Source organism: Aristolochia californica, unplaced genomic scaffold, assembly GCF_029961685.1.
Source record: "Aristolochia californica isolate CCGP_79_NKW_82.1479 unplaced genomic scaffold, dmAriCali1.0.hap1 SCAF_10, whole genome shotgun sequence".
In the NCBI taxonomy this organism is placed as follows: Eukaryota; Viridiplantae; Streptophyta; class Magnoliopsida; order Piperales; family Aristolochiaceae; genus Aristolochia; species Aristolochia californica.
Genome location: NW_027181771.1, coordinates 29,824,155 through 29,850,432, shown reverse-complemented (window position 1 = coordinate 29,850,432; position 26,278 = coordinate 29,824,155). Strand labels below are relative to the sequence as shown.

Below are 26,278 nucleotides of genomic sequence, written 5' to 3'. Positions count from 1 at the left end.
GGTATTATGTTTTAATTAAGTATATTATTACAAGTTACTCATTCTCTTATTTTTATATTTTTCTCATTTTGGGGCACAAAATTATAAACTATTTTCCAATGCACATGAACTCGTCCACACTAACACCAAATTTGAAGTTAAAGTTCATATAGATGATTCAAATGAATTTGAAGTTGAATTTAAAGTTGAAGTTCAAGTTGACACTAGTGTTGACTAATCTTCCTTAACAAACAAAAAAATTCCAAAGATAGATCGTGAGATACTTTCCTGATATTATTGATCAATAGCAACAACAAACAAAAAAATCGACTTAATTATGGATCTTTTCATGCAATAATATACCGACATGACCTTTGATTCTTCCAATGTGAATATCTCCTTAAATATAGATCAAATTGACATGAAATTTTCTCATTCTAAAACTAGACATAAATACATTTCAACAAAGTATAACTTATCTTCATAAAATATACTTCTTTTGAGGTAAATAATTTGATAGATTTCAGACTTTATAAACTGGCGAAACTGAGTACTCTTTCTTCTTTGGCCAACATAACCATTAAACTCTCCAAGATTGATATCTCCATCTAAAAAACTCAAAATGAGAATTGGTTGAATAGGTAAGAAAATAAACTTACAAATAATTTTTTATATATAATTCTCCATATAAAGTTTCATTCCTTATGGCATAAAAAACTCGAAAGTTGAAGTTTCCTGTTGTTGCATGAAATGTTCTTCTCCTCCACCTTTTCTACTTCATATGTTGATTTGTCTTTTTAGAAAAAATATTTTTCCAAGGATATATAATTTGCTATAAGAAAGATACAGTAAGAGAGTTAAAAATCCAATTAAAAACATGAATTGGTAAAGAAGATTAAAAGAAAAACGATAAACTCCTCTTGTTTTTTTTTTTCTTCTTCCTCCCCTTCTTCTCCATCTTCTCCTTTCACATCTCAGATCACTGCCAGCTCTGATACCATGTTGAAACTTATGATTCCATGATCCATAATCACAATAGAAGATGATTATGGAGTGAGAAGAAAAAACAGAGTTGTGGAGAGAAAATTTTAACAGGAAAAGAAGAATAGTGACGTATTTGGAGAAAAAATGAGGAAGATTAGGCTAATGGACTTGTGTTCTAACCCTCCCCCTGAAGCTCAATTTATAGATGAATATAGTTAGAATACAATAATACCCCTAAAACTTAAACTAATTACATCAATATCATATTTATGAGATTACTCTTTATTTACCATCATGCAATCATTGTGTGGGTCTATGAGCCCATCTTCCACCTCTTTTAGATATGCGGGTCTTCCTTGGTTTAGTGGATTTCAACCATCTTCAAACACTTGAACTTGAGGACTTTCCTTAGATGTGTGGGTTTGGGTTTATCTTTCAACACATAACTCCAACCTTAGGGATGTTTTATTTTTTAAAATTTTCAACATTTGGTTTTGTGATTATAAAAAAAAAGGAAGATTATTGACTAATCATCGACTTTCTTCTTGATTTTGATGATAACAAAATTTAATTGAGCTGACAAATTAAAATTTAGTATTTCAAATATACTTCCTTCAAAACACTAAATTCAAGACCTAAAACATTAAATCAACACAAGTTTATCAAAGACCTCAAGTTTCATTGAATGTCAAAGAACTCTTGAAGAAATACCCTATGATGAAGAAAAATTCAAGACAAGTTTTAAGAATAACAGTCCACTCCTTCCAAAACTTGAGGTTCAATACAAATCTGGAACCTTTATGTCATATTTTGCATTGAAACATGTTTTCATAAATACATACATATATTCTATACATGTTAGAATGTTAGAATCACTTATGATCATTAATCCTCATGTTTTAAAAGTCTACAAAATGAACTGAGATTGGATTGATCAATTAACATTTACCAATGATCAATAAACTAGAAGTGCATGGGCCAAAAATATAAAGCATGATCGATCAACCAAGGTCGATTAACCAACCATCAAGAACATGACCAAGAACATGACCAATCTATGTGATAAAGCACGATCAATCAACCATTTTGGACTGATCGATCAATATTATTCGGACAAAGCAAATTCATAACTTTTTTTGTCAATCAGGGATATAAAGTATGATCGATCATAACAAGGTCATTGATCGACAATGCTTCATATCATGTACATTGATCGATCAAATTAAAATGTCAAACCAAAAAAAACATACAAAGCAAATTCATAAATTTTTTTGTCAATCATAACAAGGTCATTGATTGACAATGCTTCATAGATCAAATTAAAATGTCAAACCAAAAAAAAAATATTAATCGATCATACCATCGATCAATAAGTCACAATTTAGGAGATTGATCGATCATCCACTTTATACTACACGATCAATTGTCAACTCAACGGGTAAAAAATAACTGATTTGGCCTAGAAAACTTATAAATACCCCCACTAAACCTCATATTGAGACGTTAATGAATGAATTTTTATTGGTATATTCATGAGTATTTATTCTCAATTTCTTAAAAATCTTTCAAAAGCATTATCATTAATACCAACACGAGCTATCGTATAGCATTGGGTACTCAAATCTTGTAGATTTTTGTGTTAACGTAATACCACGAAGAATTACTCTCATTTTTGGAGTGATATACTAGACACGGCCTCCTAAAATAGTTTTTTTATCCCACACACATTCACACCGGAAGATTTAAGAACAGTAACAGGAACAGTACAGACCCTATCTATTAGATCCACACACTGAAGACACACCATCACAATGGGCAAACGCGCACACTCACAAAACAGAATACTTGGAATCAGAACTTGGAAGAGAAAGTTAGCCGGAGATTTCAACAGATTTCACTTCAGCTTTCTTGACTTCCTCCTTGGGGACGGTGACCGTCAGCACACCGTTCTCTATGGCCGCCTTAACTTGATCCAACTTCGCATTCTCCGGCAGTCGGAATCGCCTCAGGAACTTGCCACTGCTCCGCTCCAGGCGGTGCCACTTGTCGTTCTTCTCTTCCTTCTCTTTGCGCCTCTCTCCTGAGATCTGAAGGACTCGCCCTTCTTCCACCTCCACCTTCACTTCTTCTTTCTTAAGCCCGGGCAGATCGGCTTTGAAGACGTGAGCCTCCGGGGTTTCCTTCCAGTCGATTCTTGTGTTAGCTAATTGCGAAGCCTCGTTGGAGAGACTCGTGCCGGAGGTGGCTAGCGTGTTGAAGGGAAAGCCCTGAAATGGATCCACAGAGAAGGGATCAAAGACGTTGGTCCGCTGACCGAAGAAGCTCGGAATGAGGGCCATGCTGATTGAAGACTGGAGGACGGGATTTGAAAGATAAAAGGTTTTTGTAGGATTCGAAACTTGGAAACTCGACCGATGATCGTTTGGGAGGAAGGAGTGGAATTTATAGCAAGTGAAGATTGGCCAGAGACGCTAGGCCCAAAATCGTGATGGTTCCCGGTGTTCACTGTTTTTCATTATAGTTCCTTCTAGTTACGCTAAGACTTTTCCAGACTCGAAAGAGAACTTCTGGACGCCTCTACAAGCTGCCCCTCCATAAAAACATTTATTACGAAACATGGCCCACAAAGGCAGCTGCCCCACCATAAAAAAATTGCCTGCTCTGGCTCAAAAGTAGGAGAGCAACAGCTTGAAGCAATAAGTTTGACCCAACCTGGTTTACAAACCCCTCAACTTTAAGGTCATATTTGGAACATAAGAAATGGGGAGAAAATAAAAGAAAGAGAAGAGGAGTAGAAAGAAAAAAACAAGAGAAGAGGAAAATAATTTTTTTTCTCTTGTTTAGATGTTCATGAAAAAATGAAAGAAAAATATAGTTTCTCTGGATGCATGTGAAAAATTGATAAGAAAAGAAAATTTAATAATATTTTAAATTTTTTGTGATTAATTTTTCTGTTTATTTATCTCCAAATTCCATGTACTTTTTAGAGAAAGTCTATTAACTAAGAGAGATAGTAGTAAGTTTTTCGTTTTTTTTTCCTCTTTGAAAATCTGGGCTACCAAACAGTGAATAAATGACTTTCTTTCACCTTTTCTTTTATATGGTTTGCAAACATGTCATACAGTTGTGTTTGAAATACAGAAAGTAGAGAGAAATGAAAAGAAGTGAAGAGAAAGATAAAAGAAAAAAATAAAAGAGATTTATTTTCTCATGTTTAGATGCCCATAAAAAATGAGAAATAAAATGAAAGAGAACTGTAATTTCTCTTGTTTGGATACACATAAAAATGAAAAGGAAAAGATTATTAATAATATGTTTTATTTTTTATTATTAAAACTTTCTCTCAAGTTTTTATTTTTTTCTCTCCTCATGTTCCATCGTTTAGGGTCGTTTGGAACCCCATGGAATGTCAGAGTGGTTCTGTCCACTCTTGTAGGCGGTAGCTTTCCGCACCTAACATGTTTTTTTTTTTGGGTATATTGGCTAGGCATTTGGCATGGTATTAGAGTTAGGCACGCCACGTCCCACGTTCGAATCCCGTGAGAGATGGCTCCAGAATGGGCGGGGTAGGTTTTAGAGTGGTTCTGTCCACTCTTGTAAGCGGTAGCTTTCCGCACCTAACAGATCGATTTGTTGGGTTGTATTGGCTAACCACTGTCATGGTATCAGAACTAGGCACGCCACGTCCCGCGTTCGAATCCCATGAGAGATGGCTCCAGAATGGGGTGGGTGGGTGTCAGAGTGGTTCCGTCCACTCTTGTAGGCGGTAGCTTTCTGCACCTAACAGATCGGTCTGTTGGGTTGTATTGGCTAGCAGCTGTCATGGTATCAGAGCTGGGCACGCCACGTCCCATATTCGAATCCCATGAGAAGTGGTCAAGAATGGGTGGGGTGGGTATCAGAGTGGGTCTGTCTACTCTTGTAGGCGGTAACTTTTCGCACCTAATAGATCGGTCTATTGGGTTATATTAGCTAGCCACTGTCATGAAAAAGAAAAGAAAATAAGAATTTGATCATTATTATTCCTAAAAATAGATATTGAAAAAAAGAATTTAATTATTATCTCATTTTCACTAATTATTTTTTAGAATGATAATGATCAAAGTTTTATTTTTATTTTCATTTTCTTCTCTTTTCAAATCTAGGGGTTCCAGACCCCTAGAGAGAACTACCTAGAGTGATTCTCAACATTAATGCCCTTCCACGCTTTGATGTCAATTGTTTGTTGGAAGAGGTATAACAAAAAACCCATTTACTTCAAATTCTTAAACTTAGGGTCTGGTTGCACTGATCATTGGGGAGGTGATGTACCAATCTAGAAATGGTCAGGACAATACTCTATGTAGTACTACATTACCATGTCAAACAGGAATCAGAAGGGAGATGGCTGAACGTTTAATCTAATTGGCGTTGTTGGTTGTGCTTAGTCTGAAGCATAAGGGTGCTTTACTTCAAGCTTTATATTTCTCAAAGAAAATACAAATGCAATGTTGCCATTGAACTTGAATGCAATTTTCTCTTTTTACATACAAACTTTGGACCACAAGAGTTGATCTACGCCTCCAAGTACCTCAGGCTAGTTGATCTGTTCCTCAACCTTTGATTTCTATCATAAAAAATGTATTGTTAATTTCTATACGTAAAATTTTATTTTATGTTATTAATAAAATATTTAACTTATTAATTTATTTTATTTATTATATTTATTACTATATTAAATTAGTGATTTAAAAGTGGTAATTAAAATATTGTATAAGTAAACAATTGATCAAGTATTTTTTTTAATTATTCTATTTTTTTAGCATTCAATAAACTAATATTTTTTATTTTTTTGGATATATTATTAATTTATACTAAGTAAAATATATCTTATTCTATAAATAAAATATTATATTTTTTATTTTTATTAGATTAATTATTTTTATTACTATAGTAAATTAGTGATTTAAGAGTGGTAATTAAAATATTTTTTAAGTAAACAATTGATCAAGTATTTTTGTTTAATTATTCTATTTTTATCATTCATTAAACTAATAATTTTTAATATTTATTGATTATATTAATTAGTTTTATATTATATTAAATTATTGATTTAAAAGTGATAATTAAAATATTGTTAAAGTAAGTATTGGATCAAGTAATTTTTTTAATTATTCTCTTTTTTATAATTAATTAAATTGATAATTTTTTATTTTATGAAAATATATTATTAATTTATACTACGTAAAAATCTATCTTATGTTATTAATAAAATAATATATTTATTTATTGATTATATTAATTATTTTTATTAATATATTTAAATTTTGATTTAAGAGTGATAACTAAAATATTGTTAAAGTAAACATTTCATCAAGTATTTTTGTTTAATTATTTTATTTTTTATAATTAATGAAACTAATATTTTTTATTTTTTAGAAATATAATACTAATTTATACTACATAAAAATCTATTTTTTGTTATAAATAAAATACTATATTTATTTATTTATTATATTTATTACTGTTATTTTTTACTTTTTATTTATCTATTTTTATTATTAATCAGTGCACCTATTCATTTTCACACATAATTATTGTATTCATTTAGACTAAACTATAATCTATCTTAATTTTTATTAATAAAATATTTTATTTAATTACTTAATATATGAATATACTTTAATACTGCTTTAATTTACTTATTATGGTAATAATTATATTTATTTAGGTTAATTATCTATTTAAATATATAATCTATTTATGTATATATGTATTATAAAAATAATTATTTTTTTACATACATAATATTTTTTATTTTGGACACTAACATACAAGAAAATATTTTCCATTCTCCTACACATATATTACGCTACTACCAACGAGAGTGTGCTTTAACGCTGGCAGTAAAAGCAAGAGAAAGAACAAGAAATGAAAAGCTAAAGGTTCCAAAAGCCTGGGAGTTCGGCAAAAACCACGGTATTGTCCCAAAGTACAATGATCAGCTGAAATGGAGTGACATTGGCGGTTCCGTTTCGACTGTCCAGAGCAGCATTAGACAGTCAAAAGTTGGGTATTTTCTAAAGGACTTAGAACAAAAAAACAAAAAAAAACAACCAATCGGAAGATGAAGAACAGTATTTACATTAGATGTACTGATTTACACTGTTCGAACTCTTGCAAAGCTGACGGCACACAAATTAACATTTATATATATATATATATATATATATATATATATATATATATATATATATATATCTGAAGATCACTCGAATCAAACATCGGAGGAAACATCTTTTAGTTCAATCTCAATTGCAAACTGACATACACGACTGATTATGTCCAGAAGCATCCCTTCAGCTTAGGCTTGAGCTTATCGACAACAGAGATCTCCACGGACTTGGCTTTGGGTGATTTCTTAACCTCCTGCTTGGGTACTCTGAGAACAAGGACACCATTCTCCATCACAGCCTTCATATCATCCGCTTTCGCGTCTTCAGGCAATCGGAAGCGCCGCAAAAAGCTGCCCAAACTCCTCTCTCTGCAATGCCACTTGACCTTCTCGTCTCCCTCTTCTTTGCTTCGTTCCGCGCTGATGCGAACCACCGTGCCTCCTTCCACTTCCACTTTGAGTCTTCTTTCTTAAGGCCGGGGAGATCGGCTATGAACACGTGAGCATCTTTGGTCTCCTTCCAGTCAATTTTCGTATTCGCCGATGCAGTGTCTTCGCCATGCGGGTCGAAGGAGAAACCCAATTCCTCCAATGGGTTCCAAGCATCGAACGTGAAGGGGTTGCGGGCGAAAGCCGGCCAGCCAAGAAATCCAGGAAGGAGAGACATTCCCTTTAGCTTAATATTTCGTACACGAGATCAGAAACAACAGTGAGAAGGATAAGAGAAAGTTTGAAGCAGTTTAAAAACTCAAAACCTAGGCAATAGAAAGAGCTCTTTAAGGAATTGTTGTCTGGCATGTCAAGGAAAGAATGGTTGAGGAGTTTATAAAGAGTGAATGGAAAGAATCTGCGACTCTTCTGGGGGTTTCGTGATGTTTCCAAGCGAGGACTTCAATTCGTAGTTATGCTTAATGATTGTTTTGCTGCTTCGTTATCTTGATTCTTCAAAGTAAATGTCGGGTTGAAGGAGAAGTTTCTAGTTTCTACTGGTAGCCCGAAAGTGAAATAGGATTAGTATAACCGGAATTATTCTTTCACACTGCTGCTGCTTAACTTTTTTATAACATCTTCAAGAAAATTAAAATATAGAATAGATTCAAACTATAAACATTGTAAAAGTAGATAATATCAAGAGAATATAATGATAGATATGTAAATATATTTTCTAATTCTTAGACTTCATACTAATATATAATCTGAAAATCATTCTTAGACATATGAGACAAGTACGCGAAATTTCTATTATTTTAGAGATATCTAATATATCTTTATAATTTATTTTATACTTATTTGAAAAAGTTGAAGGGTAAATATGAAAGAGTCTTATATGAATCTCACAATAAGAAGTCTTACAAAACCAAAATTATTATGGAATAAGGTCTCATAGAAGAGTTTCAGTTTAAAAGTGTTTTAATTATGTTAGTCTTTTATTCATGTTCGGTTATTCAATTGTTTAAGACTTATCTTTTAGTGTTTAATTTTTGGGGTAATTGGGATAAGGGTAGTTTAATTACAATTGGATTATATTTGTTTCCTCTATTATAAATAGATATTCATTATACTCAAATTAATTCAAGTCGGTGAAGTATTTCTCTTTTTCATAAATTCAATGGAGTCTCAGAGTAGGTTATGTGATTTGACTAAGCTAACCCACATAAATGAAGTGATGTTTCCAAGCGAAGTGATTTGACTCAGTTCTACCATTACAGTCTCTCCAATTTTCTAAAAAAAAAAAACAAAAACGAAGGTCATGCTAGATTCGTTTGGAAAAGATACATATTACTTGTTATATTAAGAAGGAGAAAGTGGATAACGATTCACTTTTCAATTGGGTACATCTATCAAGATTGTAGTAGACCACAAAATAATGTCTCATGTAGTAGATGAATTGCCATATGGACCATCATACTAGAAGTGATGGTCAAAATATTGTTCCAAGGTTACACAAAATAACCACAATGTTAATCATCATTAGTGCATTAACTTTCATTGATTTTTAGCACAACTCTTTGAAAAGTAATCCCAACTCATTAACTTGAGTGGATACATTAGTGTTTGACAGATAACCATATAATACCATAGGAAGCAAGCATTGCATCATTACTTGGTATTCATGCCTTTTTATGTCACATGTATGTAAGATCTCCACTTTGATGCGTCATGATATATTAAAACATATGCATCCAAAATTTTAAAATTAAAAAGTCTAGCACAAAATCGTTATCTTGATATGAAGCAAACAAATTAGAAACTTTAGGTTAGAGAAGCTCAAACAACCAAGATACAACTCTCTATTAGAATCCATGAATAAGTATGTCAGGAACAAATGTTCAATATAACTACTAGGCCAATGGTTGGCTGTCCTTGACCAAGGTTTGCTTTGTTTGCATATCATGCATGAGATCATAGATTCCATCATGCATACATGCCTCATTCCTTTCTCGATTATTATCATGCTTTTAACGAGTAACCTCATGGATATCAAACTTTTCCCCATCAATCATTCATCATATATAACTCTAGTAGTCCTTAGTGTACATTCATAAAACCTTATTAAAACACACTTTGTAAGGGCAACACATTTTATTATGTGAACCAACTACAAGCTGTGACATATGAATGAAACCCCTTATCACTTTCTTATATTCTTCACCACACAATATATTGGGTACAAGCTCCATCCAACTTTTGTCCACTTTTTGCTTAACACATATATCTTATGCAACAAATCAATCATTGGTAACAACAGTCTTATATCTAATATGACCCACCCTAATTTCAAATCCCTAATTTCAAATAGGAGAGCACCTCTTCTAGATCATATTCAGTTTTTATTTGTAATTTATTATCTTTACCATTATATTTATAAATTTTCAACTATTTGAAATTTTCATTCCTAAATAAGTTATAGAATTTATTCATCTTTTATATTTATTATTAAAATTTGAATTCTACACAGCTACAATTAGAAACCAAAAAGATATCCATATGGGACTTCTTAAATAGTTTATCATTTTAATAAAATTTATACTTTCATTTTAAAGTTATAAGAAGTAGTAAAATTGCAAATTAAATTACATACAAATATATTTAAATTATTTAAATTTAATTTAATTCAAACATACAAAATTGTTTATTAAAATTGATCATTTATATGTGAATTCTAGCATTTATTTCATTATATTTGAATTTATTTACTTATATTTATATATAAATTTGATAAAACAACTTAATATAAATTAAATTTAAATTTTATATTAAAAATAAAAGGTATTCCTCAGTTAAATAAGAATTCCACATGGGTATTTTTGAAACATAAATAATGGAAAAATAAAAGAATAGCTTTTGACAAAATTATTTTCACCACCGTTATCCACATTCATCGAAGAAACACAAATTCCATTGAGGAATAGTTATAGAGTTAAACAAAAAATGGAAATATTTTTCAGCAAAACCTATTTTGCCACTGTAACATAAGTTTTTCAATGAAATAGTATTTGTTTTTTAATACACATAAACTTGAAAATATTTTGTTGTAAAATGTATTTTCTTGTGGATAATTTTCTTAAATCAAATGATTGGAGAAAAACGTTAGCATGGAATAATTACAGGTAAAAGAGTGTTTTTTCGAATGTAAAAGTTTCCTAGAATATGGTAGGAAGTGATTTTTTGGAGGAAACCGCCTTTCCGTTGAAAATTTAAGTTTCTTAGTGGGAAATGATTTTCTGGAGGAAATCGTTTTTTCAGTTGAAAATATTGAAGTTGTTGATACTAACTTTTTCTTATTTGATCATAAAAGAGGTGGATTAGTAGTTCTCTTAAAATATTTGTCGACTTTAAGCTGAGATTATTGACATGAGGGGGAGATTAAAAGGAGAAATATGAAGGATGAGCACATTGGAGATTTTTTGATTTATTGATCATCAAACAACACTTGGTTCAAGTTATTATTGGCAGTCTATTACTCGACTTGATTCACTCACTCACTGTCAAATCTACTTTCTACTATCTGCTACCGGCTTGACTATCGAATTTGGGATATTTGATAACTATCGAATTTTAAAAAAAATAAAAAAAAGAAAGAAAAAATAACAAAGTTAGAAACGTATTTAGAAAATACCCAACTTTTGACTGTCTAATGTTGCTCTGGACAGGCGAAACGAAACCGCCAATGTCACCCTGTATGCCATTTCAACCGATCATTGTACTTTGGGACAGCACCGTGGCTTTTGCCGATCAAACGCGTCAAGCTCCCTAGCTTTTTGCACTATTAGCTTTTCTTATTCTTCTTCTTTTGTGTCGTAACGTCTAAAATGAAAAATATGTAAATAAGAGAATGAGTTACTTTTTATAATATATATAATTAAATTATATATTTAAAAAATTAATTATTTTATATAAATATGGTTATTACAGTAATTTAAAGTAGTATTAAAATATATTAATATATTAATTATTTAAATAATATATTTTATAAATAAAAATTAAGATAGATTACAGTTTAGTCAAAATAAATACAATAATTACGTATGAAAATGAATAGGTGCACTGATTAATTATTAAATCCTCCATAATTCTCCTTATCATGAGAGCCATACACATATCATAGAATTGAAATAAGAAGAATAAAGAGAGCATACCTTTCATCTTGAAGAATATAAATAAAACTTGAAACGCACAAGATAACATTTGATAATTCGTTTACAAGTGATAAGCTTGCTACCGTTCAGCCTGGTGTGCAAATAGCATTCGCTTTACTTGTAAGACCATGGAGGAATTTATAGATTTCCAAAGGGTGTGACACTAATGACTATTCATAAAGATACATCCTTTTAGGAGAGAAACATCCCCTCAAGAGAGATACATCTCCTTATTCCCAAAGGATGTGTCCACTAAGTCAATGCACCCAATTAATCTACCTCTACAGGGGGATGTGCTGGCATTTATTCCCTGTACTAAACATCCAATGACAAAGTATCTAGAAGTGGGCCCCATGTCTATAAAATCATGGTAATTTTATTTCATAATAATATATTTGAAACCACAATTCCAACATCTGGAACCCCTATATTTGAAAAGAGAAGAAAAAGAAAATAAAAATAAAACTTTGATCATTATTATTCAAAAAAATAGTTAGTGAAAATGAGATAATAATCAAATTCTTTTTTTCACTATCTATTTTTGGGAATAATAATGATCAAATTCTCATTTTCTTTTCTTTTCTTTTCCATGGGGTTCCAAACTGACCCTAAACAATGAAACTTGGGGAGGGAAACAAATAAAAACTTGAGAGAAAGTTTTAATAATAAAAAATTAAAAATATTATTAATAATCTTTTCCTTTTCATTTTTTCGTGTACCCAAACAAGAGAAACTACAGTTCTCTTTCATTTTCTTTCTCATTTTCTATGGGCATCTAAACAGGAGAAAATAAATCTCTTTTATTTTATTTTTTTATCTTTCTCTTCACTTTTTTTCTTTTCTCTCCACTTTTTGTGTTTCAAACACAACCTTATGACATGTTTGCAAACCATATAAAAGAAAAGGTGAAAGAAAGTTATTTATTTAGTGTTTGGCAGCCCATATTTTCAAAGAGGAAAAAAAAAGAGAAACTCACTGTCTCTCTTAGTTAATAGACTTTCTCTAAAAAATACATGGAATTTAGAGATAAATAAACAGAAAAATTAATCATACAAAATTTAAAATATTATTAAATTTTCTTTTCTTATAAATTTTTCACATGCATCCAAACAAGAGAAACTATATTTCTCTCCCATTTTTTCATGAACATCTAAACAAGAGAAAAAAAATTATTTTCCTCTTCTCTTGTTATTTTGTTTCTATTCCTCTTCTCTTTCTTTTATTTTCTCCCATTTCTTGTGTTCCAAATATGACCTTCAGTTGAGGACAGGCTGGGTCAAACTTATTGCTTCAAGCTATTTGTCATGGGTCGCAACTCCTTTGCTCAACCCGTGCGACACTTGTGTGCAAACTCCTTTTGCCAATACACAAGTCAGCCTAACTCTCACTCTTACTTGCAAGGGTTACACTCACTCACCCGATGAAAGTAATAAGAGAACTTAAGAAGACTCAAGGGACTTGGTCAAAAGAGATTGTATTACACTCCAATGAGTTGTGTACAAATGAGGACTCTCCCCTATTTATAGCTTTGAGGGGGAGCAATGAATGTTCTAGATTGTATACACTTGTCATTGATCTAATGGTTTGGATCCTTCTAGACTATTCCACTACCATCTAGCTATGGACCTTTCTAGACTCTAATATACAATACTAGGGTGTATGCCCAAGTGCATATACCGGACCCAACTTGGTGTATGTGCAGAACCTTCTAGAGAGCTTCTAGAGATCCCTCCTTCTAGAACATGGGTTGGGCTATCCATATAGGGCTTGGGTAAGAACCTCCTCTATGTATCCTCAAAGGGATCACAAGCTCAATGAGTATGTCGTGGGTTTGGGCTCCATGATATTCTTCCCCACCTAAATTACGCAATGTCCTCGTTGTGTTCCTTGTATATTGTGATCTGGTCCTCGAACTGCCATAGTGCCTCAGCTTCTTCCCATGTAGCCTCACTCTCTGGCAATTCACGCCATTTCACTAAGTACTCCATCTTAGGCTGGACTCCCCTTTGTTTCTTTACGCGATCACTGATGATGTATTCCACCTCTTTGTCAAAGGACGAAGTCATCAGTGGCGGTGCGCGTTTGCTAACTCCTCGTGAAGGATCCTCTGCATCTGCATGACAGGGCTTCAATATGCTTGCATGAAAGACCGGATGGATCTTGATGGATGGTGGTAGTTGGATTTGTTATGAAACATTTCCAACTCTCATGATGATGGGGTAAGGCCCTTCATATCTCCTTACCAACCCCTTGTGCTTACCGTGCAAAACCTTGAACTGTTGGGTTGGTAACTTTATCATAACGAGGTCCCCCACCTTGAACTCAAGTGGCCACCTCTTTTCATCCGTGTGCTTCTTCATCCTCTTAGCGGCTTTGTGCATGTAAGACTTTGCTATGTTAGCCTGTTCATGCCAGTTCTTGGCAAACTGGTAGGCTGCAGAGCTCTCGCTTTCATAGCTGGTCCCTATCGTCAATGGTGTGAGCGGTTGTTGGCCTGTTGCCAACTCAAAGGGGTTGTGGCCTGTTGACTCGCTCTTTTGCAAGTTGTAGTAAAATTGGGCCACATCCAAAAGCTTCACCCAATCTTTCTGATTTGCACTCATAAAATGCCTTAGGTATTCCTCCAGCAATGCGTCCGTGCGCTCTATCTGTCCGTCTGTTTGGGAGTAAAAGCTCGTGGAGAAGCAAAGTTCTACCCCCAAGAGTTTTAACATCTTCGTCCAAAACTTCCCCGTGAACCAAGGGTCTCGGTCACTTATAATTGATTTAGGGACTCCCCAATACTTCACCACATTTTTCAAGACTAGCCGGGCTGCTTCATCTGCTGTGCAATCTGTTGGAGCAGCAATGAAAGTAGCATACTTGGAGAACCGATCTACCACAACTAAGATAGACCACATCCTGTCCATCTTAGGCAACGCCAATATCCATAGAGATGCTCTCCCACGGTCGTTCCAGCACAAGTAATGGCTCCAACAACCCTCTTGGCTTTCTATGTTCAACCTTGTCTTGTTGGCAAACTATTCATGTCTTCACGTACTCGTCTGTATTGTCCACCATCCATGGCCAATAGTACCTAGTCTCCAACAAATCAAGGATCCTTCTCTATCCTGGGTGGCCAGCCCACAGGGTATCATGGCACTCCTTCATCAATTCTCTTCCGAGGGTGCCCCACTTTGGCACATAAAGACGGTTCCCCTTTGTGTAGAGAAACCCATCCTCTTGTCAAAATCTCCTTGTCCTTCCATCTTCAATAGCTTGAATGATGCCTTTGGCCACATCATCCTTGCTAAGCCCTTCTCGTATACGGTCTAGAAAAGTCTCATTAAGTTTGCTTACCGTGACCACGTGTTCGGGCTTCAAGGCGGCGAGTTCAGCCTTTCGACTTGGTGCGTCTGCAACTTGGTTAATCCGTCCAGGATTGTACTCAATCACCATATCGAATTCAGCCAAGAAATCTTGCATACGCGCTTGCTTCAGATTCAACTTCTTCTGAGTCTGAAAATAACTTGTAGCCACATTGTTCGTCTTGACAATGAAGCGAGAGTCAAGCAAGTAGTGCCTCCGCATCCTTAGGCAATGTACCACGACCATCATCTCATTCTCTTGGACCATATACTTCCGCTTCGTCTCATTCAACTTCCGACTTTCATATGCAACAAGGTGCCCATCCTGTTCCAAAACCCTTCCAATGGCAAAGTCAGAAGCATCAGTGTGTACCTCAAAAGATTTGGAATGGTCCGCCAACTTGAGCACTGGTTCCGCCATTACCGCACCCTTAAGGTCCTCAAACGCCTCCTTGCACTGCTCCGTCCATAGCCATGAGATGTTATTTTTCAACAAATTTGTGAGTGGAGCAGCACGCTGCGAGTATCCCTCAATGAATCTTCGGTAGTAGTTGACAAGGCCCAAAAAGCTCCGTAGCTCTATCACCTTCGTGGGTACCTCCCACTTTGCTATAACGCGAACCTTGGCCTTGTCCATCCAGATCCGCCCATCTCCGATCCAATGCCCAAGGAATGAGACATCCTTCAAGGAAAAAGAGCACTTCTCTCTCTTCACATAGAGAGAGTTTTCTTGTAGCACTTGGAAAACAATTCATAAGTGGTCTAGGTGTTCCTTTAACGTTTAGCTGTAGACCACAATGTCATCCAAGTAGACCACCACAAATCGATCCAAGTATGGATGAAAGATTTTGTTCATCAAAGTGCAAAATGTAGCTGGGGCATTCGTCAAGTCGAAGGGCATTACTAGAAACTCATAAGCTCCATACCTTGTGACGCAAGTAGTCTTCGGCTCATCTCTTTTAGCAATCCGCACTTGGTAGTACCCTGATCGTAGATCAAGTTTGCTAAAGTATTGTGCCTCAGCCAACCTATCAAACAAATTTGCTATGTGCGGAATCGGATATTTGTTTTTGATGGTTACCTTGTTGAGTGCTTGGTAATCTATGCACATCCTAAGGGTCCCATCGTGCTTCTTTTGGAACAATATCGGGGCTCCGTAAGGGGCTTTTGACGGTCATATAAAGCCACTATCTAGTAACTTTCGTAGTTGCCTCCTTAGTTCCTCCAGCTCGGGTGGCGACATCCGATATGGGACTAGCGTAGGGGGTCCTGAATCGGGCTCTAACTCGATTTGGTGATCTACCTCCGTCCTTGGTGGTAATCTCTTGGGCAGCTCTGGCGGCATGACGTCCTTAAATTCACTAAGGTCCTTCTCGACTTCCCGCGGCATGGGTATCCGGTCTTTCTCTTCTGACAAGGTGGCCAAGTAGGTTACCTCACCCTTCTTGAGGCCTTTGACCAGCTGCATAGCTGACAACATCTTACCTATCTTCTTGCCATCCTTCAACACCAGCACCATGCAAGGTGTCTTCTCATCCAGAAAGCTCAACACACCCAAGCATGGCATAGGAATGACCTTGGCCAAGCTAAGGAACTCCATCCCGAAAATGACCTTGAAGTCATCCATAGACACTGTTGTCAAGTTAATGGTGCTTTGCCATTCTCCTACCTTAAAGGCGATGCCCTTTGCAACCCCTATCACCGGTTTAGCCTTAGAGTTGACCGCCTTCATCCTACACACATCCTTCTCCAATTTGAGACCCAACCTCTTGGCCTCTTCTCTTGAGATAAAGTTGTGAGTCGCTCCCGTATCGATCATAGCTTGTGTGTTTTTGTCGTTTAAACACACGTCTATGTACATGAGTTCCTTTACCGAATGGGCAGCAGACTGGGCCACATGAGCCTGCCCCTTCATGGCATTAAGGAGTCTAAGTGCCCCCATCTTAGGCTCCTCCTCATTCTCACTCTCCTCCTCATGGCCTTCCTTGTTTACCAACAAGGCATTGAGAACTTTTTTCTTTGGGCACTCAAAAGCTCTATGGTCACCATCACAAATGAAACAACCCGAGCGACGAGGGACGAACTTACCTTTGCCCTTTTGATCATAGTTGGTTTTCTGGTCTTCTTCCTTCTGGCACTTCGGCTTGTCTCCCCCGTCTTTGCCTTGGTTAGGCTTGCCCTTTTAGTCTTTGTTCGAGCCTTCAACCTTCTTTGTGAATTCGACCAACTTCTCCGCCATTGAGAGTGCGGTGGCCAGGTCTTAAACTCCACGCCTTTGCAACTCTTGCCCTGCCCAAGGTTGCAATCCATCCATGAAGAAGAATTGCTTGTCTTTCTCAACCATGTCAGATATATTCAGCACCAAGGCTGTGAACTGGTTGACATACTCTCGAATGGACCCCGTATGTTTCAACTGCTTTAGATTCTTCCGAGCCAAATACTCCACGTTTTCTGGGAAGAATTGAGACTTGATCTCCTTCCTGAAATTTTCCCATGTTACTATAGTGCAGCGGCCTTCGTTTACATCACCGTACCTCTATCTCCACCATAGCATTGCATCGTCGGTGAGATACATAGTGGTTGTATCCACCTTCATGGCTTCCTTCGAAATTCTGGCAACTTTAAAGTATTGCTCCATTTGCCAAAGAAAATTCTCTAAGTCTTTGGCATCTCGTTTCCCATTGTAGCTTTTAGGTTTTGGACTTTGACCTTTGGCGCGAACTCCCTTGGTCCAAGCCCTCCCCTAGTGGCTACCGCCTTCTCCAACAGGGCCAAACGAATTTTAACATCTTCAATCTCAGCTACTTCCTCATGGAGGCTAGTCATTTCGCCTTCCATATTCTCAAACTTTTCTGACATGTTTTCGACCTTCTCTATCGTCTTTTCACCCAAAGTTTTAAAAACCCTTACCACACTTCGTATGTCGGCTTCAAGACTATGCAACACATCTACAAAAGCATTTGACTTGTTCAAACACTCAGAGAGAGTTTGTTCGAACTTACCGAACCAGGTCTCCAATATAGAGATACAAGCATCCAACGCAGATTCCCAACCTATGTCCCTTGACCTATCTCTCTTCGACTTTGAAGACTGGCCTTCCACCGCCACGTTGGTCACTTGCGAATCACTAGCCATGATGTAGCAACAATTCTCAACAATTCCCCCTCTCGAACCGAAGCTCTGATACCAACTGTCACGGGGTCGCAACTCCTTTGCTCAACCCGTGCGGCACTTGTGTGCAAACTCCTTTTGCCAATACACAAGTCAGCCTAACTCTCACTCTTACTTGCAAGGGCTACACTCACTCACCCGATGAAAGCAATAAGAGAACTTAAGAGGACTCAAGGGACTTGCTAAAGAGAGATTGTATTACACTCCAATGAGTTGTGTACAAATGAGAGACTCTCCCCTATTTATAACTATGACGGGGAATAATGAATGTTCTAGATTGTATACACTTGTCATTGATCCAATGGTTTGGATCCTTTTAGAGTATTCCACTACCATCTAGCTATAGACTTTTCTAAACTCTTATATACAATACTAGGGTGTATGCCCAAATGCATATACCGGACCCAACTTGGTGTATGTGCAGAACCTTCTAGAGAGCTTCTAGAGATTCCTCCTTCTAGAACATGGGTTGGGCTATCCATAGAGGGCTTTGGTAAAAACCTTCTCTATGTATCCTCAGAGGGATCACATGCCCTATGGGTATACCGTGGGCTTTGGGCTCCGTGAGATATTGCTCTCGTACGTTTTTTTATAAGGTGGGGCAGCTGCCTTTCTGGGTTATGTTTGGTAATAAATGTTTTGAAGGAGGGGCAGCTTGTAGAAGCGTCTGGAAAAGTCTTAGCGTAACTAGAAGGAACTATAATGAAAAACAGTGAACACCGGGAACCATCGCGATTTTGGGCCTAGTGTCTCTGGCCAATCTCCACTTCTTATAAATTCCACTCCTTCCTCCCAAACGATCATCGGTCGAGTTTCCAAGTTTCGAATCCTCAAAAAACTTTTATCTTTCAAAATCCCGTCCTCCAGTCTTCAGAAAACAATCAGCATGGCCCTCATTCCGAGCTTCTTCGGTCAGAGGACCAACGTCTTTGATCCCTTCTCTGTGGATCCATTTCAGGGCTTTCCCTTGAACACGCTAGCCACCTCCGGCACGAGTCTCTCCAACGAGGCTTCCCAATTAGCTAACACAAGAATCGACTGGAAAGAAACCCCGGAGGCTCACGTCTTCAAAGCCGATCTGCCCGGGCTTAAGAAAGAAGAAGTGAAGGTGGAGGTGGAAGAAGGGCGAGTGCTTCAGATCTCAGGAGAAAGGCGCAAAGAGAAGGAAGAGAAGAACGACAAGTGGCACCGCGTGGAGAGGAGCAGTGGCAAGTTCCTGAGGCGATTCCGACTGCCGGAGAATGCGAAGTTGGATCAAGTTAAGGCGGCCATAGAGAACGGTGTGCTGACGGTCACCGTCCCCAAGGAGGAAGTCAAGAAAGCTGAAGTGAAAGCTGTTGAAATCTCCGGCTAACCGTGGTCCTTTTAATCTGCCGAGTTCTGCATCCTGTCTTCTCTTTTCTTTTGAGTGTGTGTTCGTCCGCCGTAATGGTGGATTCTGTTTATGGCTGTAACAGAAAGTGTCAATGTTTCTGTTCATGAATAGTCCAGTATCAATGACTCCTAGAGAGTGTTTGTGAAATAAACCCTTTGAATTGTAGTAAGATTCCTCATTTGTTTTCTAGACTGCGATTTTGTGTACGAGGAAATACGCTAGAGAAGGACACGTTGCCTTCTCTCCACGTTTTTCAAATCCGTTCACGTGAGCATCTCCTCGTAAAGGAGGCAGTCGAAGTCTCAGAAGAGACGGTCGTTAATTTTTTATAGACGCAGACGGGAAGACTTTTAGTCTCCCGCTCCTCTCTCGAAGCGACTGCAACGACTCACCCTTTACTGCTCTTGAGCGGAGGAAGGAGACTCTGTTTCGTTTTTGTGCCGAGGAAGTAGGATTTCTGTTGAAGAAACTATTGATCAAACTAAAGAAAACCCCTTGTAACTTGTAATGCTTCTAGAATCTGAATAAAAAAAAGGGAATTTTACCAATACCGGTTTTAAATAACTTATTTATGAAAATAACGAAGACCACAGATTATTTACAAAACTACTTGACCGGTCTACTGTATATGTGGATAGTCAAAGGTGACACGTAAGCTTTGATTGCTTACGTGTCGCTCCATCATCAGAGCGATGTTGTAGATGAATACATAGACTGTCACGTCATTATTATTGACACGTCATTTGCTATGTCATTACATGATAAAATTTTGAATAAATTTAAAAAAAATTAAAAAATCACATACACTTTTTATTACCTTATATATAAAATAAAAAATTATTTAAAAAAATAATAAACAATTAAAAAATTAACTCTTACTTATTTAACACCATTTAATATCAATTAAAATATTTATTAATTAAAAAAATTATCATTACACTTTTTATTTCTTCATATTTTACAAAATAAAATAAAATAAGTAAATTAATTAGATTTAAAATATTTATAAATTAAAAAAATACAAAAAAAATATTTTAGAGTTTAAAAATACAATTTATTTGTATATTTTTATTACCTTATTTACGAAATAATAATATTTACAAATTTTAAATATTTATAAATTTAAAAAATCTTACTCTTAAGTCTTACCCATATATTATCGATTTAAAATATTTAAAATTTTTAAAAAATATACAAAAAAACTATTTTAGAGTTTAAAAATATAATTTATTTGTATATTTTTATCACCTTATTTATAAAATAATATTTAGAAATTTTAAATATTTATAAATAAAAATAATCTAACTCTTACCCATTTACTATGGATTTAAAATATTTATAAATAATTTTTTTTATTTTTAAGTCTTACCCATATATTATCTATTTAAAATATTTATAAATAGAAAAAAATTTACTCTTAAATCTTACCCATATATTATCCATTTAAAATATTTATAAATTAAAAAAAATATACAAAAAAATTGTTTTAGATTTTAAAAATATAATTTATTTGTATACTTTTTATCACCTTATTTACAAAATAATAAATTATTAAAAAATATATTATTTAATTAAAAATCTTACAAAACTTTACAATAATTTTAATTTGGCAAAATTTTTATTAACATAAAATCAGAAATTAAACAGTAAATCACATAAAAATCAATACAGTAATTAAATACCTAAATTCAAATTAACATTATAATTAAATATAATAATTCTATTCAATTAACAAAAACCCTAAAAAATCACCCCAAGGTTTTGAGAGAATGGTCGGGACGAACAAAGGGGAACAGAGAGAAAGAACGTCGGCGGCCAGAGGATGAACAGAGGGGAACGGAGAAAAAGAACGAATGATAATGCTGAGACGAAGAGAGAGTGGTTGAGCGGATGGCGTCGAGGGCGAGGCCGAGCGGCGGCAACAGGGGCGAGGTCAAGGCCGTGGCAGAGCAGCGGCCGCAGGCGAGCGGCCGAGGCCGAGCGGCGGCAACAGGGGAGGTGAGCGGCACCAGGGAGGCGGCAGAAGGCGAGCGACGAGAGGAGAGCAGCCGAGACGAGAGGCGAGGAGAAAATCGTGGAGGAGAAAATCGCCTGCGGCCGCTGCTCTGCCTCGGCCTCGTCCCCGCTGTCGCCGCTCGCCTGCGGCCGCTGCTCTGTTCATCCTCTCGCCGCCGACGTTTTTTCTCTCTGTTCCCCTTTGTTCGTCCTCTCGTCGGCCCTTCTCTCAAAACCTTGGGATGATTTTTTAGGGTTTTTGTTAATTGAATAGAATTATTGTATTTAATTATAATGTTAATTTGAATTTAGGTGTTTAATTACTGTATTGATTTTTATGTGATTTACTGTTTAATTTCTGATTTTATGTTAATAAAAATTTTGCCAAATTAAAATTATTGTAAAGTTTTGTAAGATTTTTAATTAAATAATATATTTTTTAATAATTTATTATTTTGTAAATAAGGTGATAAAAAGTATACAAATAAATTATATTTTTAAAATCCAAAACAATTTTTTTGTATATTTTTTTAATTTATAAATATTTTAAATGGATAATATATGGGTAAGATTTAAGAGTAAATTTTTTCTATTTATAAATATTTTAAATAGATAATATATGGGTAAGACTTAAAAATAAAAAAAATTATTTATAAATATTTTAAATCCATAGTAAATGGGTAAGAGTTAGATTATTTTTATTTATAAATATTTAAAATTTCTAAATATTATTTTATAAATAAGGTGATAAAAATATACAAATGAATTATTTTTTTAAACTCTAAAATAGTTTTTTTATATATTTTTAAAATTTTAAATATTTTAAATCGATAATATATGGGTAAGACTTAAGAGTAAGATTTTTTAAATTTGTAAATATTATTATTTCGTAAATAAGGTGATAAAAATATACAAATAAATTGTATTTTTAAACTCTAAAATATTTTTTTGTATTTTTTTAATTTATAAATATTTTAAATCTAATTAATTTACTTATTTTATTTTATTTTGTAAAATATGAAGAAATAAAAAGTGTAACGATAATTTTTTTAATTAATAAATATTTTAATTGATATTAAATGGTGTTAAATAAGTAAGAGTTAATTTTTTAATTGTTTATTATTTTTTTAAATAATTTTTTATTTTAGATATAAGGTAATAAAAAGTGTATGTGATTTTTTAATTTTTTTTAAATTTATTCAAAATTTTATCATGTAATGACATGGCAAATGACGTGTCAATAATAATGACGTGGCAGTCTATGTATTCATCTACAACATCGCTCTGATGTTGGAACGACACGTAAGCAGTCAAAGCTTACGTGTCACCTTTGACTGTCCACATATACAGTGGACCGGTCAAAGTTCGGTAGTTTTGTAAATAATTTGTGGTCTTCGTTATTTTCATAAATAAGTTGTTTAAAACCGGTATTTTGGTAAAATTCCCTATAAAAAACCAAAAAAAGAAAAGAAAACTTGTATTACTGTATGGACATTTGCTAAAAATGGCGAATGGTCTTTTTTTTTTTAACACTCAGGATGTACTTTGAACGGGATTGGAAGATGGATGCTTCAGTAGTTGTGCCTCCTTCTGAATTGTTTATTTATAGTGAAGTTATATTTTTTTAGATCACCTTTTTTATCCGTGCTCTACCTTGTTTTTCTGCAGCCAATGAATTCTCTAAACCTATTGTGAGAATTAATAACCTCACATCTCATGGTCGTATTGATGTTCCCTAAAACTATTGTGATAATTGATAACCTCACATCTCATGGTCGTATTAATATACCTACCCTACCCCCTAAAGTATTGGTTGGCACTACACCAATAAAGTCCCCCTATTCTCCTTCCCTGCCCCCTATTTTTTATCTTTTATTTGATACCCGGTCATTATTTATCTACTCATTGGTTATCACCTATCTTGTTATCACTTTTTTGTTTTCATTTCTTCTATTGTTATTCCTCAAACATACCATGGAAAACTGTCATGGACAAAGAAATGATAATTTTTTACGAGAATCAAACATGACATCTTGTTTCTTTACCATCTAGTAACCGATTGGCTATAAATAGGTCTTCACTTGAAAACAAAATTTGGATGGCAGGGTGGCTTATCTTAAAGCCCGACTCATGGTTAAAGGTTATATCTAATGTTATGGGATTGATTATGAGGAAACTTTTTCCCCTGTTGCTAAGCTGGACTCGGTGCTTCTTATTATCTTTGGTTGCTAATTCTTAATGGTTTGTCTTCCAGCTAGATGTAAACAATGTCATCCTTAATGGCGATATTAAGAAGAAAATTTATATGCAGTAGCCACTCAGATATGTGGTTGAAAGGGAGTAGGTGTGCCGCCTTGCTAAATCATTATATTGGTTTAAAACTATTTTCACGGGCCTGATTTGACAAGTTTAGTCAAGTAATGATTCGATTTGGGTTCACAAAGTGATTCCGATAGCATCAATAAAGTGAAAAATAAGATATGTAATGAATTCAAGATGAAAGACTTGAGACTTCTTAAATATTTTCTCGGTATTGAGGTTCTTCAGTCCAATCATGGTATTATCTTATCTTAGAGGAAATATATTCTTGACTTGCTTAAAGAAACATGAATGATGAGATGTCGCCCTATTGACTCCCCATTGAGATGAATACAAAACTAATGTGGTGGCTTGGGAGAAGAAGTTGATATTGGCAAGTACTAGACTCTAGTTGGCAAGTACCAAAGGCTAGTTGACAGGCTTATTTATCTCATTGTGACTAGACCAAATATTTCTTTTGTAGTCGTGTGGTTAGTCAATATATGCCTAAATCTCAAATGTCTCATTGGTAGGCATTGGAGGAGAGGATCCTTGGGTATTTGAAAAAGGCACCAGGGTAAGGGTTCTTATATGTGTCATGGTCATCTCAATGTTGAAAGCTTTGTCGATACAGATTGAGTTAGATCACTAGATGATAGAAATTCTACGTCAGGATATTGTACTCTTATTAGGGGCAACCATGTTATTTGGAGGAGTAAAAAATAAAATGTGGTTGGAAGGTCCAGTGCAAAAGTAGAATACTGGCACATGCGGTTGGTGAGTTTTTATGAATTAAATATCTTCTAGCTGAATTTGGATTCCACAAAGAAGGTCATATGGAACTCCATTGTGATAATTGTTGTATTTATATGCAGCAACCACTTGGATATGTGGTTGAGGGAGAGTTGGTGTGCAACCTTACAAAATCATTATATGGTATGAAACAATCTCTGCGGGCTTGGTTTGATAATTGTTGTATTTATGGAAAAGAAAAATACTTCATTGACTTCATTAACTTATCATAATCAGAGTATATGAATCTCTATTTATAATAGAAGAGGGTAGTAGAGTCCAATTACAATAAAACTACATTTGTCCCAATTACACTCAAACTCTAACACTTAAAATAAGTCCTAGTATAATTAAATAACTCAATATAGGTAAAAGACAAACATAACTCAAACTAGAACTCTTCTAGGACGTGACCATAAGATAAAGATGTATTTGTGAGTCCTTCTTGATCTTCCAACTTATGTGATAAGGATGGTAGCTGGTGGTAATCATGCTGGGTCCTACTTCTTATGTGTTTGGGCCGATCTTGTGGGCCTTCATTGGTCGTGTAGCCCATCGTATAATACTCTTAGATATGTGGACCGTCCTTGGGTCTATCTTTCAACAATAATCAAACAGTAATCCACTTTGGCTCCAACCCAGTGTTTCATGAGTGAACGAAGCATATCAAGGTGGATTGTCACTTTGTGAAAGAAAAGTTGGAAGCAAGAATTATAAGCCTTAAACATGTCTCAACTAATAGACAACTTGCTGATATGTTCACAAAGCCAATCAACTCCAAAATTCTCTCTAGTACATTTACCAAGATAGGGTTATAGGATATTTTTTCAACACTAGCTTGTCTGGAAGTGTTGAAACTCATAGACAAACATAGATGACATTATTGTAAATATCTTATGTTGTTTGTTTTTTTGTTTTTTTTTTATGTACATTGTTTTTTCATTACCATTAATCCATGTTTAGGGTTTTCCTTTCTTTCTTTTTCAATCTCAATGTAGACAATAGATTCTTAAGTCTATTGATTTAGTAATTTATAGTATAGATATAGTTAGAGTATGTGGGATTATGTATTTTTTTATAATTGTTATGATCTTTATATATTTTCAATTTTTTTAAATTTTTTTTATGTATTTACCTAATCACCTATTATACATATACATATATGTATATATGTATATATATGTATATATATGTATATATATGTATATATGTATATATATGTATATATGTATATATATAAAGTAAGAGTATAAATAATTAAATTCATTAAAATTATTTTAAACATAAAATATTCCGAAGAAAAAGAGAAAAAGGGAAAAAAGGAAAAGTTTTTGGGTAGAATTGAGACCTTCGACCCGGTTTACAGCACTAATTTGAGACAGAGACAATTGCATGATACTTTAAAATTATTTTTAAAATTTATAAATGAGAAATATTATAAAGAGGTCTGAAATCCCAGGGTCAAAACAGGCGACAATATAGCTAGAAGTTTGTAGAGACGCTTGGAAGCTCTCTAGAAAAGTCTCGACAACACTGGCAATAA

At 34.7% G+C, this 26,278-nt stretch overlaps 4 protein-coding genes across 4 annotated transcripts; 1 reads left to right on the top strand and 3 right to left on the bottom strand.

Moving 5' to 3' along the window:
• Positions 1–2,622: 2,622 nt before the first annotated feature.
• Positions 2,623–3,429, bottom strand: LOC137942376 (18.2 kDa class I heat shock protein-like). Its single transcript, XM_068788000.1, has one exon. The coding sequence runs from the start codon at positions 3,300–3,302 to the stop codon at positions 2,835–2,837; it is 468 nt and encodes a 155-aa protein (XP_068644101.1). The 5' UTR covers positions 3,303–3,429; the 3' UTR covers positions 2,623–2,834.
• A 3,989-nt stretch (positions 3,430–7,418) lies between these two features.
• Positions 7,419–7,784, bottom strand: LOC137943062 (17.6 kDa class I heat shock protein-like). The gene has a single exon (XM_068788758.1). It carries the CDS (start codon positions 7,782–7,784, stop codon positions 7,419–7,421), a length of 366 nt encoding a protein of 121 aa, XP_068644859.1.
• An 8,494-nt stretch (positions 7,785–16,278) lies between these two features.
• Positions 16,279–17,046, bottom strand: LOC137943061 (uncharacterized). The gene has a single exon (XM_068788757.1). The coding sequence runs from the start codon at positions 17,044–17,046 to the stop codon at positions 16,279–16,281; it is 768 nt and encodes a 255-aa protein (XP_068644858.1).
• Positions 17,047–19,027: 1,981 nt separating this feature from the next.
• LOC137942375 (17.8 kDa class I heat shock protein-like) lies at positions 19,028–19,801 on the top strand. Its single transcript, XM_068787999.1, has one exon. It carries the CDS (start codon positions 19,162–19,164, stop codon positions 19,627–19,629), a length of 468 nt encoding a protein of 155 aa, XP_068644100.1. The 5' UTR covers positions 19,028–19,161; the 3' UTR covers positions 19,630–19,801.
• The last annotated feature ends 6,477 nt before the right edge of the window (positions 19,802–26,278 follow it).